The sequence below is a fragment of the Eptatretus burgeri genome, chromosome 7 (genome assembly GCF_056783735.1).
Source record: "Eptatretus burgeri isolate ZD-2024b chromosome 7, Ebu_testis_v1, whole genome shotgun sequence".
NCBI classification, from domain to species: Eukaryota; Metazoa; Chordata; class Myxini; order Myxiniformes; family Myxinidae; genus Eptatretus; species Eptatretus burgeri.
The window spans coordinates 33,215,292-33,229,147 of NC_140967.1; the positions used below are offsets into that span (position 1 = coordinate 33,215,292).

Consider the following 13,856-nt stretch of genomic DNA (forward strand, 5'->3'; position numbering starts at 1 on the left):
AGTGTTTCTCCCTTCATCACCCACACCTCAGTGTTTCTCCCTTCATCACCCACACCTCAGTGTTTCTCCCTTCATCACCCACACCTCAGTGTTTCTCCCTTCATCACCCACACCTCAGTGTTTCTCCCTTCATCACCCGTACCTCAGTGTTTCTCCCTTCATCACCCACCTCAGTGTTTCTCCCTTCATCACCCGTACCTCAATGTTTCTCCCTTCATCACCCGTACCTCAGTGTTTCTCCCTTCATCACCCGTACCTCAGTGTTTCTCCCTTCATCACCCACACCTCAGTGTTTCTCCCTTCATCACCCACACCTCAGTGTTTCTCCCTTCATCACCCGTACCTCAGTGTTTCTCCCTTCATCACCCGTACCTCAGTGTTTCTCCCTTCATCACCCGTACGTCAGTGTTTCTCCCTTCATCACCCGTACGTCAGTGTTTCTCCCTTCATCACCCACACCTCAGTGTTTCTCCCTTCATCACCCACCTCAGTGTTTCTCCCTTCATCACCCACCTCAGTGTTTCTCCCTTCATCACCCACACCTCAGTGTTTCTCCCTTCATCACCCACCTCAGTGTTTCTCCCTTCATCACCCACCTCAGTGTTTCTCCCTTCATCACCCACCTCAGTGTTTCTCCCTTCATCACCCGTACGTCAGTGTTTCTCCCTTCATCACCCACACCTCAGTGTTTCTCCCTTCATCACCCGCACCTCAGTGTTTCTCCCTTCATCACCCACACCTCAGTGTTTCTCCCTTCATCACCCACACCTCAGTGTTTCTCCCTTCATCACCCGCACCTCAGTGTTTCTCCCTTCATCACCCACACCTCAGTGTTTCTCCCTTCATCACCCACACCTCAGTGTTTCTCCCTTCATCACCCGTACGTCAGTGTTTCTCCCTTCATCACCCACACCTCAGTGTTTCTCCCTTCATCAGCCGTAACTCAGTGTTTCTCCCTTCATCACCCACACCTCAGTGTTTCTCCCTTCATCACCCACACCTCAGTGTTTCTCCCTTCATCAGCCGTAACTCAGTGTTTCTCCCTTCATCACCCACACCTCAGTGTTTCTCCCTTCATCACCCACACCTCAGTGTTTCTCCCTTCATCACCCACACCTCAGTGTTTCTCCCTTCATCACCCACCTCAGTGTTTCTCCCTTCATCACCCACCTCAGTGTTTCTCCCTTCATCACCCACACCTCAGTGTTTCTCCCTTCATCACCCACACCTCAGTGTTTCTCCCTTCATCACCCACACCTCAGTGTTTCTCCCTTCATCACCCACCTCAGTGTTTCTCCCTTCATCACCCACCTCAGTGTTTCTCCCTTCATCACCCACCTCAGTGTTTCTCCCTTCATCACCCGTACGTCAGTGTTTCTCCCTTCATCACCCACACCTCAGTGTTTCTCCCTTCATCACCCGTACCTCAGTGTTTCTCCCTTCATCACCCGTACCTCAGTGTTTCTCCCTTCATCACCCACACCTCAGTGTTTCTCCCTTCATCACCCGTACCTCAGTGTTTCTCCCTTCATCACCCACCTCAGTGTTTCTCCCTTCATCACCCACACCTCAGTGTTTCTCCCTTCATCACCCACACCTCAGTGTTTCTCCCTTCATCACCCACACCTCAGTGTTTCTCCCTTCATCACCCGTACGTCAGTGTTTCTCCCTTCATCACCCACACCTCAGTGTTTCTCCCTTCATCACCCGTACCTCAGTGTTTCTCCCTTCATCACCCACACCTCAGTGTTTCTCCCTTCATCACCCACACCTCAGTGTTTCTCCCTTCATCACCCACACCTCAGTGTTTCTCCCTTCATCACCCACACCTCAGTGTTTCTCCCTTCATCACCCGTACCTCAGTGTTTCTCCCTTCATCACCCACCTCAGTGTTTCTCCCTTCATCACCCGTACCTCAATGTTTCTCCCTTCATCACCCGTACCTCAGTGTTTCTCCCTTCATCACCCGTACCTCAGTGTTTCTCCCTTCATCACCCACACCTCAGTGTTTCTCCCTTCATCACCCACACCTCAGTGTTTCTCCCTTCATCACCCGTACCTCAGTGTTTCTCCCTTCATCACCCGTACCTCAGTGTTTCTCCCTTCATCACCCGTACGTCAGTGTTTCTCCCTTCATCACCCGTACGTCAGTGTTTCTCCCTTCATCACCCACACCTCAGTGTTTCTCCCTTCATCACCCACCTCAGTGTTTCTCCCTTCATCACCCACCTCAGTGTTTCTCCCTTCATCACCCACACCTCAGTGTTTCTCCCTTCATCACCCACCTCAGTGTTTCTCCCTTCATCACCCACCTCAGTGTTTCTCCCTTCATCACCCACCTCAGTGTTTCTCCCTTCATCACCCGTACGTCAGTGTTTCTCCCTTCATCACCCACACCTCAGTGTTTCTCCCTTCATCACCCGCACCTCAGTGTTTCTCCCTTCATCACCCACACCTCAGTGTTTCTCCCTTCATCACCCACACCTCAGTGTTTCTCCCTTCATCACCCGCACCTCAGTGTTTCTCCCTTCATCACCCACACCTCAGTGTTTCTCCCTTCATCACCCACACCTCAGTGTTTCTCCCTTCATCACCCGTACGTCAGTGTTTCTCCCTTCATCACCCACACCTCAGTGTTTCTCCCTTCATCAGCCGTAACTCAGTGTTTCTCCCTTCATCACCCACACCTCAGTGTTTCTCCCTTCATCACCCACACCTCAGTGTTTCTCCCTTCATCAGCCGTAACTCAGTGTTTCTCCCTTCATCACCCACACCTCAGTGTTTCTCCCTTCATCACCCACACCTCAGTGTTTCTCCCTTCATCACCCACACCTCAGTGTTTCTCCCTTCATCACCCACCTCAGTGTTTCTCCCTTCATCACCCACCTCAGTGTTTCTCCCTTCATCACCCACACCTCAGTGTTTCTCCCTTCATCACCCACACCTCAGTGTTTCTCCCTTCATCACCCACACCTCAGTGTTTCTCCCTTCATCACCCACCTCAGTGTTTCTCCCTTCATCACCCACCTCAGTGTTTCTCCCTTCATCACCCGTACGTCAGTGTTTCTCCCTTCATCACCCACACCTCAGTGTTTCTCCCTTCATCACCCGTACCTCAGTGTTTCTCCCTTCATCACCCGTACGTCAGTGTTTCTCCCTTCATCACCCACACCTCAGTGTTTCTCCCTTCATCACCCGTACCTCAGTGTTTCTCCCTTCATCACCCACCTCAGTGTTTCTCCCTTCATCACCCAAACCTCAGTGTTTCTCCCTTCATCACCCACCTCAGTGTTTCTCCCTTCATCACCCGTACCTCAGTGTTTCTCCCTTCATCACCCACCTCAGTGTTTCTCCCTTCATCACCCACCTCAGTGTTTCTCCCTTCATCACCCACCTCAGTGTAATTTTGTACCAAACGAAACTCTCCTTGTTCCCTCTTCCTCTCCTTCCTCCACCCAAGCTTGGAGCTCACGGAATCCCCGTCCATCTGAGGGGTCCGCCCAGGGGTCCGTCACAGAATCAGTTCGTGCTGTCGAGGAGACTGAAGCGGAGGAAAAAAAAGGCGCGAATTCAGGAATTATCGCAATCAAGAGGAGAAAAGGAAAAAGAAAAGACAAGTAGAGCCATAATCGTGATACGTTGTAATATACATAACAATAATAATCAATAATAATAATAATTCACATCTCGAATGAAACCACACGGTGTTAACGATAACCGAATAATAATCGATCAGACTTTTATTTTCGAGCAAAAGTTAACAACCGTCAATCAGTGTCACGAGATATAGTTTGTAGCGAATAATATATAATATATAATATATAATATATACCAACTGGAGTGAATATATATATGTATATATAAATATAAATATAAATACAGTATATAGAGATATAGATAAACATATTCATATATAAATAAATAAATAAATATATATGTATGTATATGTATATATGTACATGACGTCTTTCACTAGAACAGGAATCAGGAATTCAAATGAATCCGAGAAGAGGCGAAAGTGCCAAAGATAAAATGTGTGTAAGTTCCGAGCCGCTGCTCGGCGTGTCCTTCGCCTCGTGTCCACCGTCGGTATCTGAAGGGACATATTTGATTTATTAAAGGACAAGGGACAGTTTATTTCGCGTATAAATCGTTGGAGTAAATGCGTGGGTATTTGTCCGGTATATATATATGTATATATACTGTATATATAGATTGGTGCACGACGTCGAGCATCACCGTGCACAATGCGACGACACAACGCTTTAGCCGCGATGAGGGACGAACAAAACTTGAGGAAACCGTAAAATCGAGCGGGAAACGGAGATTTTGAAGAGCGTGGAATTTTTTTTTTTTTAATCTTTCATAATTACGGGAGAAGCCATATTTAGTTATCGAAGGAAACCTCATAGGAAACGTCATGTCTCTGGTAGCGGTGGTGTGGTTGTGGCTGTGGTTGTGCTTGTCCCACATTGATTCGCAGCAGCAGCAGCAGCAGCAGCACCAATCGTTGCTCACCAGCTCTTTAGGTAAACTCCGAGGGGAGCGCGTGGCAGTGCCCGGTCCGGGCTCGGCCCTCGTGGACCGTTACCTTGCCGTACCGTATGCGGCACCCCCGATCGGAGAGCTTCGATTCCGGCCCCCCGAAGTGGCCACGCCGTGGGACGGCCTGAGGGACGCCCGAAGCCCTGCGCCAGTGTGCCCGCAGGCAGCCGGAGCTCCGTGGGCACGACCCAGCCTGCCCGCTTGGCTCCGCGGTGGAGCGGGAGCAGCGCCGAATGTAGCGGGACCCCTACCCCGGCAGAGTGAGGACTGTCTCTACCTGAACCTCTACGTGCCCGTGGATGATGGTGAGACACTTTGTGTTTGTGCGTGGCGGGTGTCTCTCTCTGTCTCTCTCTCTCTCTCTCTCTCTCTCTCTCTCTCTCTCTCTCTCTCTCTCTCTCTCTCTCTCTCTCTCTCTCTCTCTCTCTCTCTCTCTCTCTCTCTCTCTCTCTCTCTCTCTCTCTCTCTCTCTCTCTCTCTCTCTCTCTCTCTCTCTCTCTCTCTCTCTCTCTCTCTCTCTCTCTCTCTCTCTCTCTCTCTCTCTCTCTCTCTCTCTCTCTCTCTCTCTCTCTCTCTCTCTCTCTCTCTCTCTCTCTCTCTCTCTCTCTCTCTCTCTCTCTCTCTCTCTCTCTCTCTCTCTCTCTCTCTCTCTCTCTCTCTCTCTCTCTCTCTCTCTCTCTCTCTCTCTCTCTCTCTCTCTCTCTCTCTCTCTCTCTCTCTCTCTCTCTCTCTCTCTCTCTCTCTCTCTCTCTCTCTCTCTCTCTCTCTCTCTCTCTCTCTCTCTCTCTCTCTCTCTCTCTCTCTCTCTCTCTCTCTCTCTCTCTGCCTCTCTCTCTCTCTCTCTCTCTCTCTGTCTCTCTCTCTCTGTCTCTCTCTCTCTCTCTCTCTGTCTCTCTCTCTCTGTCTCTCTCTCTGTCTCTCTCTCTCTCTCTCTGTCTCTCTCTCTGTCTCTCTCTCTCTCTCTCTGTCTCTCTCTCTCTCTCTCTGTCTCTCTCTCTGTGTCACTCTGTCTCTCTCTCTCTGTCTCTCTCTCTCTGTCTCTCTCTCTCTGTCTCTGTCTCTCTCTCTCTCGGTCTCTCACTCACTCTCTCTCTCGGTCTCTTTCTCTCGGTCTCTCTCTGGGTCTCTCTCTGTCTCTCTCTCTCTCTCTGTCTCTCTCTCTCTCTCTCACTCTCTCTCTCTCTCTCTCTCTCTCTCTCTCTCTCTCTCTCTCTCTCTCTCTCTCTCTCTCTCTCTGTCTCTGTCTCTGTCTCTGTCTCTGTCTCTGTCTCTGTCTCTGTCTCTGTCTCTGTCTCTGTCTCTCTGTCTCTCTCCATTCATGCCTTGAATACATTGCGATGTGTTACCTGTTAAGTGATAAGCACCGTGTTTGCCTGATTACCTGGACTCGTGGGATGTTGTAGCAATGCTGTGGATTTATTCATCTCTCATTTGCTGTGTATTCACCTTCACGTGTGTACTGCAGAAGGTGAACCTTTGACGGATCACCGTCAGCATTTATGATGACTTCCTGCCCTTTCTGGATTATTAATGAATTCCCATTTTTTTTTATTGAAAAATACAAAATTCCACTGCCAGAAGAATCTTTACCTATAGAGGAAGGTGATCAGTATGTGCTTGGCCTACCATCAGAGTAAAAAAAAATATTATAAATATATATATATATATATATAAATAAATAAATGGTGGTTGTTCTGTGAAAGGGAGGTACTTGTTGGAAAAGGATTGCTTACATCATTTGAAACAGGAACAACATTTAAAATATTAATCTCGGATGGAGATAGTCCTGATAGGCATTATCAATATTTCATCCATTATCATTGCATATCGAGGTCTTTTCTCCTTACATGATGGTCATGCCTCCAAAAAGGTTGGATCGATTTCATCGATTTCTTCAAGGAATTCAAACTTTCAGAGTACAATTGATGAAAAATGATGTCTTTTTTACATTTATACTCGAGACAATCCTTGGGGTAGTTCCAAACTCTCGTATATTCGGTTTTGTAGTGAAATTGTTGGATGTTTTCACCGATTTGATGAAATTGTTGTGATTACTCACTTAGGATGAAAAGCTCCAGAACACTTCAAAGATCTATGGGATTCATGGAAAAGTTTTTCAGTCTACAATCTGAGAGAATACTTTCCACTGGTTACTGGAATACTGGTTAATTGAATCCACTGCACCGTCTGCACTCATATTTACTCCATATATTTTAAAGTTCACAACATTCATAGATTCCCATATTTAACAGAAGCCGGGAGGTACGTTGGGACCATCCAGGTAATTTCAGCCCAATATCAGGCTGGCAGGATGGCCAAGAGGTACTCGCACTCGCCTCTCAGGTGTCGAGCCTGGGTTTGAATCCCTACCCACTTATAAACTATCATCCCGGTGTTTCACAGGCAGGGTGACTTCAATATGTTTGTCGTCCCTCTGATGGACGTTGAACTGGACGTTAAACTGGGTGTCCCGTCTGTTGACATTAGCTTATGTATGTTAAAGATCATACGATGTCTTTCGTGAAGAGTAGGGCAGTAATTGCCAGCACCATGGCCAAATTCCAAATTGCTACCCTCACCTGCAGGGGCACATCAGCAGCACAGCTGCGCTCCCAGAAATGATGCAAAAAAGGAAGTCAAAAGTAGAAAGTCTGCACACAAAATGAATGAGCACCATATTTGGTGAGACAGACATACACCACACAGAAATGCAGAGCGCAGGTGTTTTGAAAAGAAGAATTGGGACAGTCAGGAAGACTTTTATGCAAGAAGAAGCACTCCAGGGCTTCAGAAGCAGGCTATGGATGCATGGCCATCTCATATCCTTCGCCACACTTACGCACAATCTTATTTTACCCTATTGCATCCTGCCTAGCCCAACCCTGTTACTTGCGGGTGTACGTGCTTGCTTTTGGAACACGAGTTAGAGCGGTTTTAAAATGGATGCGATGCTCAGGTTAAGGCAGACTTGATAAGAGATGCACATTTTTTGTAAGCTTTGTGATGGTTGCTGTCAATGATAGTTGCTTCCCACTGAGAAGGCTAGCTGCTTTGTTGCAACGGCGTCACTACGTGCCTGGAGGGGAGGCAAGATAAATGCAAATATAATGGGATGAACTGACCAAGAAAAGATTGAGAGAACAGATCGCTGTATAAAAATTCTCCATACACGTCTATTGTTCAAATCAAAAGGAAGTCAAAAGTAGAAAGTCAAAAAACTGTTCATATGCTTGGGAGAATCAACCTCTCTGGCTCTTCTCAGAGAACTGTCTCAACGCTGGCAAGTCTGGCAGTTTATTCAGGCATATTGGCTGGGACTGTAAGCAGCCACATCTTTTCAGGGCTGGTCTCCTATATCTGCTGCTCTTGATATTAACTCAACCTGGGAATTCTTCCACAGACCTGCTATCTCTTCTGCACAGATCTATCCCATCTCATCTTCAGCTATCATACCTTTCCTCCCACACATGGTACACTGAATCTTTCCGTGAGGCAGTTGCCTTGAAACAACTTTCCTTTTCTTCCTGGAAGGCAAAACCGACCAAAGGCAATCTCAGATTATTCCACTAAGCCGTAACAAGTATGTGTCCACTCTCCGGAGAGCCAGAAAACAACAGCTAGCCTTAACCATGAACTTACAAACTTGTCTCCCTCCAATAAAATCTGGTGGCATCTTCACAAGTCTGTCTCTTGAGATTGCTCTCCATCCATCCCTTCCCTCACTTTGAATGGCACCACAACCGACTCCACTCGTGAGAAGGCCGAATGCCCCAATTCTGTGTTTGCTTTAAAATCTTATGTCCCCAAGCACTCACTCCTATACCCACCTTACTCAGTGGTACCAAACTGCTCCTGGACCCTGTATTTTTCACTTGGTAGGTAGAGAAGTTTCTGGAAACCACAACTCTGATTCTGTAATTGGACTGAACGGCATCAGCTCACGTGTCCTAAAAACCTGCTTTGCTGCTCTTGCATGTCCTCGTTCTGTTCTGTTCTGTTCACCCAATCATTTGCCCACGGTCATATTCCGTCTGCTTGGAAGTCAGCCAATGACACCACATATTGCATAAACAAGGTGAAAAAAACCGAAACCCTTCACGACAGGCCTATCAGCTCACTTCCAATCATCAGCAAGGCCATGAAATCCTTCCTTTTCTCCATCGGCCTGATCTCACACCATCAGTTTGGAATTAGATCTGGTCACTCTATCCTAGACATGCTGCTTCTGCTCTACGAACAATGGATGGAGGCCCTCAATGTGAGACATAAGATCAGGGTTGTCTCTCTCGACATAGCTCGAGCTTTTGATTCAGTCTGGCATCCTACCTTGCATTCCAAATTCTCTGCCTTTGGATTCCAACACCAACTCCACACATGGCTTACTGACTTCCTCTACTCTCATATCCAAGGCATGGCTCTCAACGGGATCCTCTCATCTCCTCTCCCTGTCAAGGCTGGAGTGCCCCCAAGGCAGTATTCTAGCCCCATCTTATTCCTAATTTTCATCAATGATCTCTCTGAATCTCGGAAAAATCTTCTTTATCTATTTGCTGATGACTCCACCCTCTGCCATGACATTCATCCTTCAGAGAGGGGGGCAACGGCCTCTTCCCTCTCTTCAGACCTTTATAGAATCACAAGCTGGTCAAACACTTGGAATATGTTTTGAAATCCTACCAAATCTCACACTCTTACAGTGTCTCTCTGAAAGGACCATCTGATGAATCCTCCCATCTACTTTCTTAACAATCCACTTGAAAAATTTCATTCATTCAAATTCCTGGGTTGCAACATTAGCGATGATCATTATTGGGCAAACCGCATTCCTAAGTTAGCCTCCAAAGCCAGTCACCGACTGGGCATCCTCCATCATGCAAAGTCCTTCCTTGGCACACCTGCACTTTTATCCATCTACAAGGCCTTCATCCACAGCTTTATACAGTACTGCTCTCCCATTGGACTGGCACCCCTGCCTCACCTCAATCCCAAAATCCAGAATCCCTAACTGCTGACCTCCACTCATTTGTTCCTTTTTTCTCCAGCCTGTGGAATCAACTTCTTCAGTCTCTTTAATCTCATTCTTCCCTCAGAGCTTCAAGACAGCTGTTGACCACCATATCAGGGCTTCACGACAGCTGTTCCTCACCATAACCCCCATCCACAACCACAATCTTTTGTACCCCTATTAACCCTCTCCAAGCTCACCTCTTTCCCAGTTTCCAGTTCCTCTTTCCACTTCTGTGATTGGGGATTTGCAGCTGCATCTATCTTGTTCACACCATCTATCCTCCTCGAGCCCGCACCGCTTATTTCATGGAAGTCTCCCTCTATTCCCCCCCCCCTTTTCTTTCCACTGTTCCTTTTATTAACCTCCGCCATCGAAGATGGACGGAGGTTACTGTTTTCACCCCTGTCTGTTTGTTTGTTGGATTCGCCATATATGAGATATCCCTTATTGTCGGGTTTTCCGGCTGTCTGTCTCTGTGTGTGTGTGTGTGTGTGTGTGTGTGTGTGTGTGTGTGTGTGTGTGTGTGTATGTGTGTCTGCAACGCGAGGCTCCACAGCACGAACCAGCGAACCGATTTCGATGAAACTTTGCCAACAGGTGCCATATGGTCTGGGAATGTGCGCGTTTGAATTTCGTTGCCTAACAACCACCCGTTGTTGTACAGCGGCCGAAAAACCACGTACAGTATTTTCAATACTTGTGCTTCAGTTTTGAATGTAGAGAAACGAGACTTCGGAATTAAACACTTCGAGATTTTTAGAACATTTTACTTGAGCCGATTTTTGATTGAGGTTTTATTTTTCAAATGGTAGTCCTTCAAAAATCGGGTGTCTATTTGCCGTCATTTAAGGTGTGTATACAGTGTTTGTAAGGAACTACACCGTCGTTCCACCTTCGATCTCTCCTCGATCCAAACGTTATTGACCAAAATGAAAAGGATCCAAAATAAATGGAATCACCAGCATTTCTGTCTTTGTGGATTTTTAATAGTATAATATGTTTTATTTATTTACCGAAAACGATTCCACGACCCACACACCACCTTCAATTATTTATTTATTTACCGAAAACGATTCCACGACCCACACACCACCTTCAATTATTTATTTATTTACCGAAAACGATTCCACGACCCACACACCACCTTCAATTATTTATTTATTTATTTACCCAAAAACGATTCCACGACCCACACACCACCTTAAATTATTTATTTATTTACCAAAAACAATTCCACGACCCACACACCACCTTCAATTATTTATTTATTTATTTATCGAAAACAATTCCACGATCCACACACCACCTTGAATTATTTATTTATTTACGGAAAATGATTCCACGACCCACACACCACCTCCAATTATTTATTTATTTACTGAAAACAATTCCACGATCCACACACCACCTTCAATTATTTATTTATCTACTGAAAACGATTCCACGACCCACACACCACCTCCAATTATTTATTTATTGACTGAAAACAATTCCACCACCTTCAATTATTTATTTATTTACCGAAAACGATTCCCCACCCACACACCACCTCCAATTATTTATTTATTTACCGAAGACGATTCCCCACCCACACACCACCTCCAATTATTTATTTATTGACTGAAAACAATTCCACCACCCACACACCACCTTCAATTATTTATTTATTTTCCGAAAACGATTCCCCACCCACACACCACCTCCAATTATTTATTTATTTCCCGAAAAGATTCCCCACTCACACCACCTCCAATTATTTATTTATTTACTGAAAACGATTCCACGACCCACACACCACCTCCAATTATTTATTTATTGACTGAAAACGATTCCACGACCCACACACCACCTCCAATTATTTATTTATTTACCAAAAACGATTCCACGACCCACACACCACCTTCAATTATTCATTTATTTACCGCAAACAATTCCACAATCCACACACCACCTTCAATTATTTATTTATTTCCCGAAAACTATTCCCCACCCACACACCACCTCCAATTATTTATTTATTTACCGAAAACGATTCCACGACCCACACCCACCTCCAATTATTTATTATTTAAAGTGGGAGTGGCGTAGGAAAGTGGGCGTGGCTTATTAAAAATATTGTGTGGATCAGGAGGTGTGGTCAAACAAGAGCATTGAGAGAAGTTTATCGGGTTTTGTGTGTGTGTGTGTGTGTGTGTGTGTGTGTGTGTGTGTGTGTGTGTGTGTGTGTGTGTGTGTGTGTGTGTGTGTGTGTGTCTGCAACGCGAGGCTCCACAGCACAAACCAGCAAACCGATTATATATATATATTTTTCAAATGGTAGTCCTTCAAAAATAGGGTGTCTATTTACCGTCATTTTTTATGAGGAGTGCCAGTTGGCAAAATACGCAATAGGAAAAATCTTGCCAGGCAGAGGAACAATTGTATATGAACCAATACGTCTTGGCAATGAATCTTCGGCGGTGGATCGGTCAGCATGAAAAGCATCGTATCCAGCGCTTCGATCCTAGCGAATCCCTCGTCGCCTAACAGCTTGTTATCTTGCCAAAACGAAGTTTTTGCAAGATATGTTAGTCAGCTTGTATGTTTTTTTTTTTTTTTGTCTGTAATCATGTATAAAAAATTCTGCAGAGCACAGTTATCATTGGAAATTTTTTGTAACTTCGCATATCAGAGGCCTATAGAGGTCCCTTTCAGCGCACAAAATTTTGAAGGTCAAAGGTCAAGGTCACTTTTTCGCAAATCAGGGAAGTCGACGAAACCCTTATTTTTTGAGTAATTTTGATCGGATCGTCTTCAAACTTTATGGGAATATAGTTCATGGTCTGGCGCTCAGCTGATTAATTTTTGGTGGCAATTGGCCTTGACTTTCATATGTTTTTTATTTGTTTGTTTGTTTGTTTGTGAACAGTATTACAGAAAAATTCCTGGACGGATTTCGACGAAACTTGGTGGGGGATTAGGTATGGTCCAAGGATCATGCCATGAGATTTTGGACTTGGTCCAAAGTCCAATATGGCCGCTATGGCGGCCATTTTGAAAAAATATTTGAATTTTTGTTTTTGCATTTCTACATGTTTTAAGTGATTTCCAACCCCCCAAAAAAAATTTTGTTTGAGAAAAAAAAACAAAATTTTGCAACTTTTTTTCCAAAAAAATTCGATTTTATTTGAAAAATATTTGAATTTTTTTTGCATTTCTACATGTTTTAAGTGATTTCCAACCCCCCAAAAAAATTTTGTTGGAGAAAAAAAAATTTTCCAACTTTTTTTTTCAAAAAAATTTCGATTTTTTTTTTGGGCATTTCTACATGTGCGTCGATCTAGTTTAGTTTATTAAATCGTGGTTCAGTAGAGTCTGATATGTTTTGACCTACAATGAATAGGATATGAGGTTCACTTAAGTGACCCAGCAGTATTGGCAGCGGAGGTTTTGCACTCTACCGAGTGCTCCCCCTCTAGTTCTGTTATGTCCCGATCCATTCTGTGTTCTCACACCTCCATGAGCCTCGACTCTGTGTACAAAAGATATATACGATATGACCAGAATCCTTCTATCTGGAATGGACAAAACCTATTTGTTTCTTGGCAGGTAGAAATAACAAGACCAAATATGCCCATGGGGGAGGGGGGAGAAGTGGGGTGGGCGGGGGAGAGAAACTTAAAGATAGAAATAGAAAGTTTGACATTAGCATGTGGAACTGTGTTGGCTGTTCTTGGAGAAGTAAGTTGACAAGATCACCAACCATTCAGTGATTCATCACAGAAACTGGTTGGTGATCTTTTCAGAAGGTGATGCATGAGCAAGCAGTCACTAATGCATCATCGTAAAATCACAGAAAGTGATGCATCTATTCACACTTGTATCGTTTTCTTAGCTCAATGAGCAGCTGTAACCTTTTTTAAAATTAAATATAGGCCAGAACGTTCCCATATTGACTGGATGTCACACTTCAAGTAATTATCGATGACCATCCACCACAGATATTTTATGGGGTTCATTCAGGGTGACAACACAGCGTGCATACAGATCTCTTATGTTTGTAATTTCCATTGTTGTTTCTTTATTTTTATTACAGAACTGAGATTTCTTCATCAGCTGTCTCAATGACTGGTTCCTTGTATAAACTTGTTTATCTCGGAGTTATGCTGTATTTATTTGCCTTTTATTTTTACTCTCATGAGTGTACGTTTCAAGCAAGTCACCTTACATCTTTTATGGCTTGTCTTGATTTAAGGATTGTTTTCCTTGGTCCCTTTCGTTATTGTTAAACACGACCATCAGTTTACCTCATAGTGAGAGAAGA

The 13,856-nt window shown here is 44.8% G+C and overlaps 1 protein-coding gene across 5 annotated transcripts in view; it reads left to right on the forward strand.

The window, feature by feature from the left end:
* Positions 1–13,856, forward strand: part of LOC147022983 (neuroligin-3-like) — a 103,652-nt gene that overhangs the window by 2,136 nt on the left and 87,660 nt on the right. For 4 of the 5 annotated variants that reach the window (XM_085887976.1, XM_085887977.1, XM_085887974.1 and 1 more), the window contains exon 2: positions 3,461–4,850. In XM_085887976.1, coding sequence (XP_085744102.1) covers positions 4,421–4,850 — 430 coding nt within the window. In that variant the 5' untranslated portion in view covers positions 3,461–4,420. Of the gene's footprint in view, positions 1–3,460; positions 4,851–13,856 lie in introns of those variants that run through there. The other variant, XM_085887979.1, reaches the window with a different exon arrangement.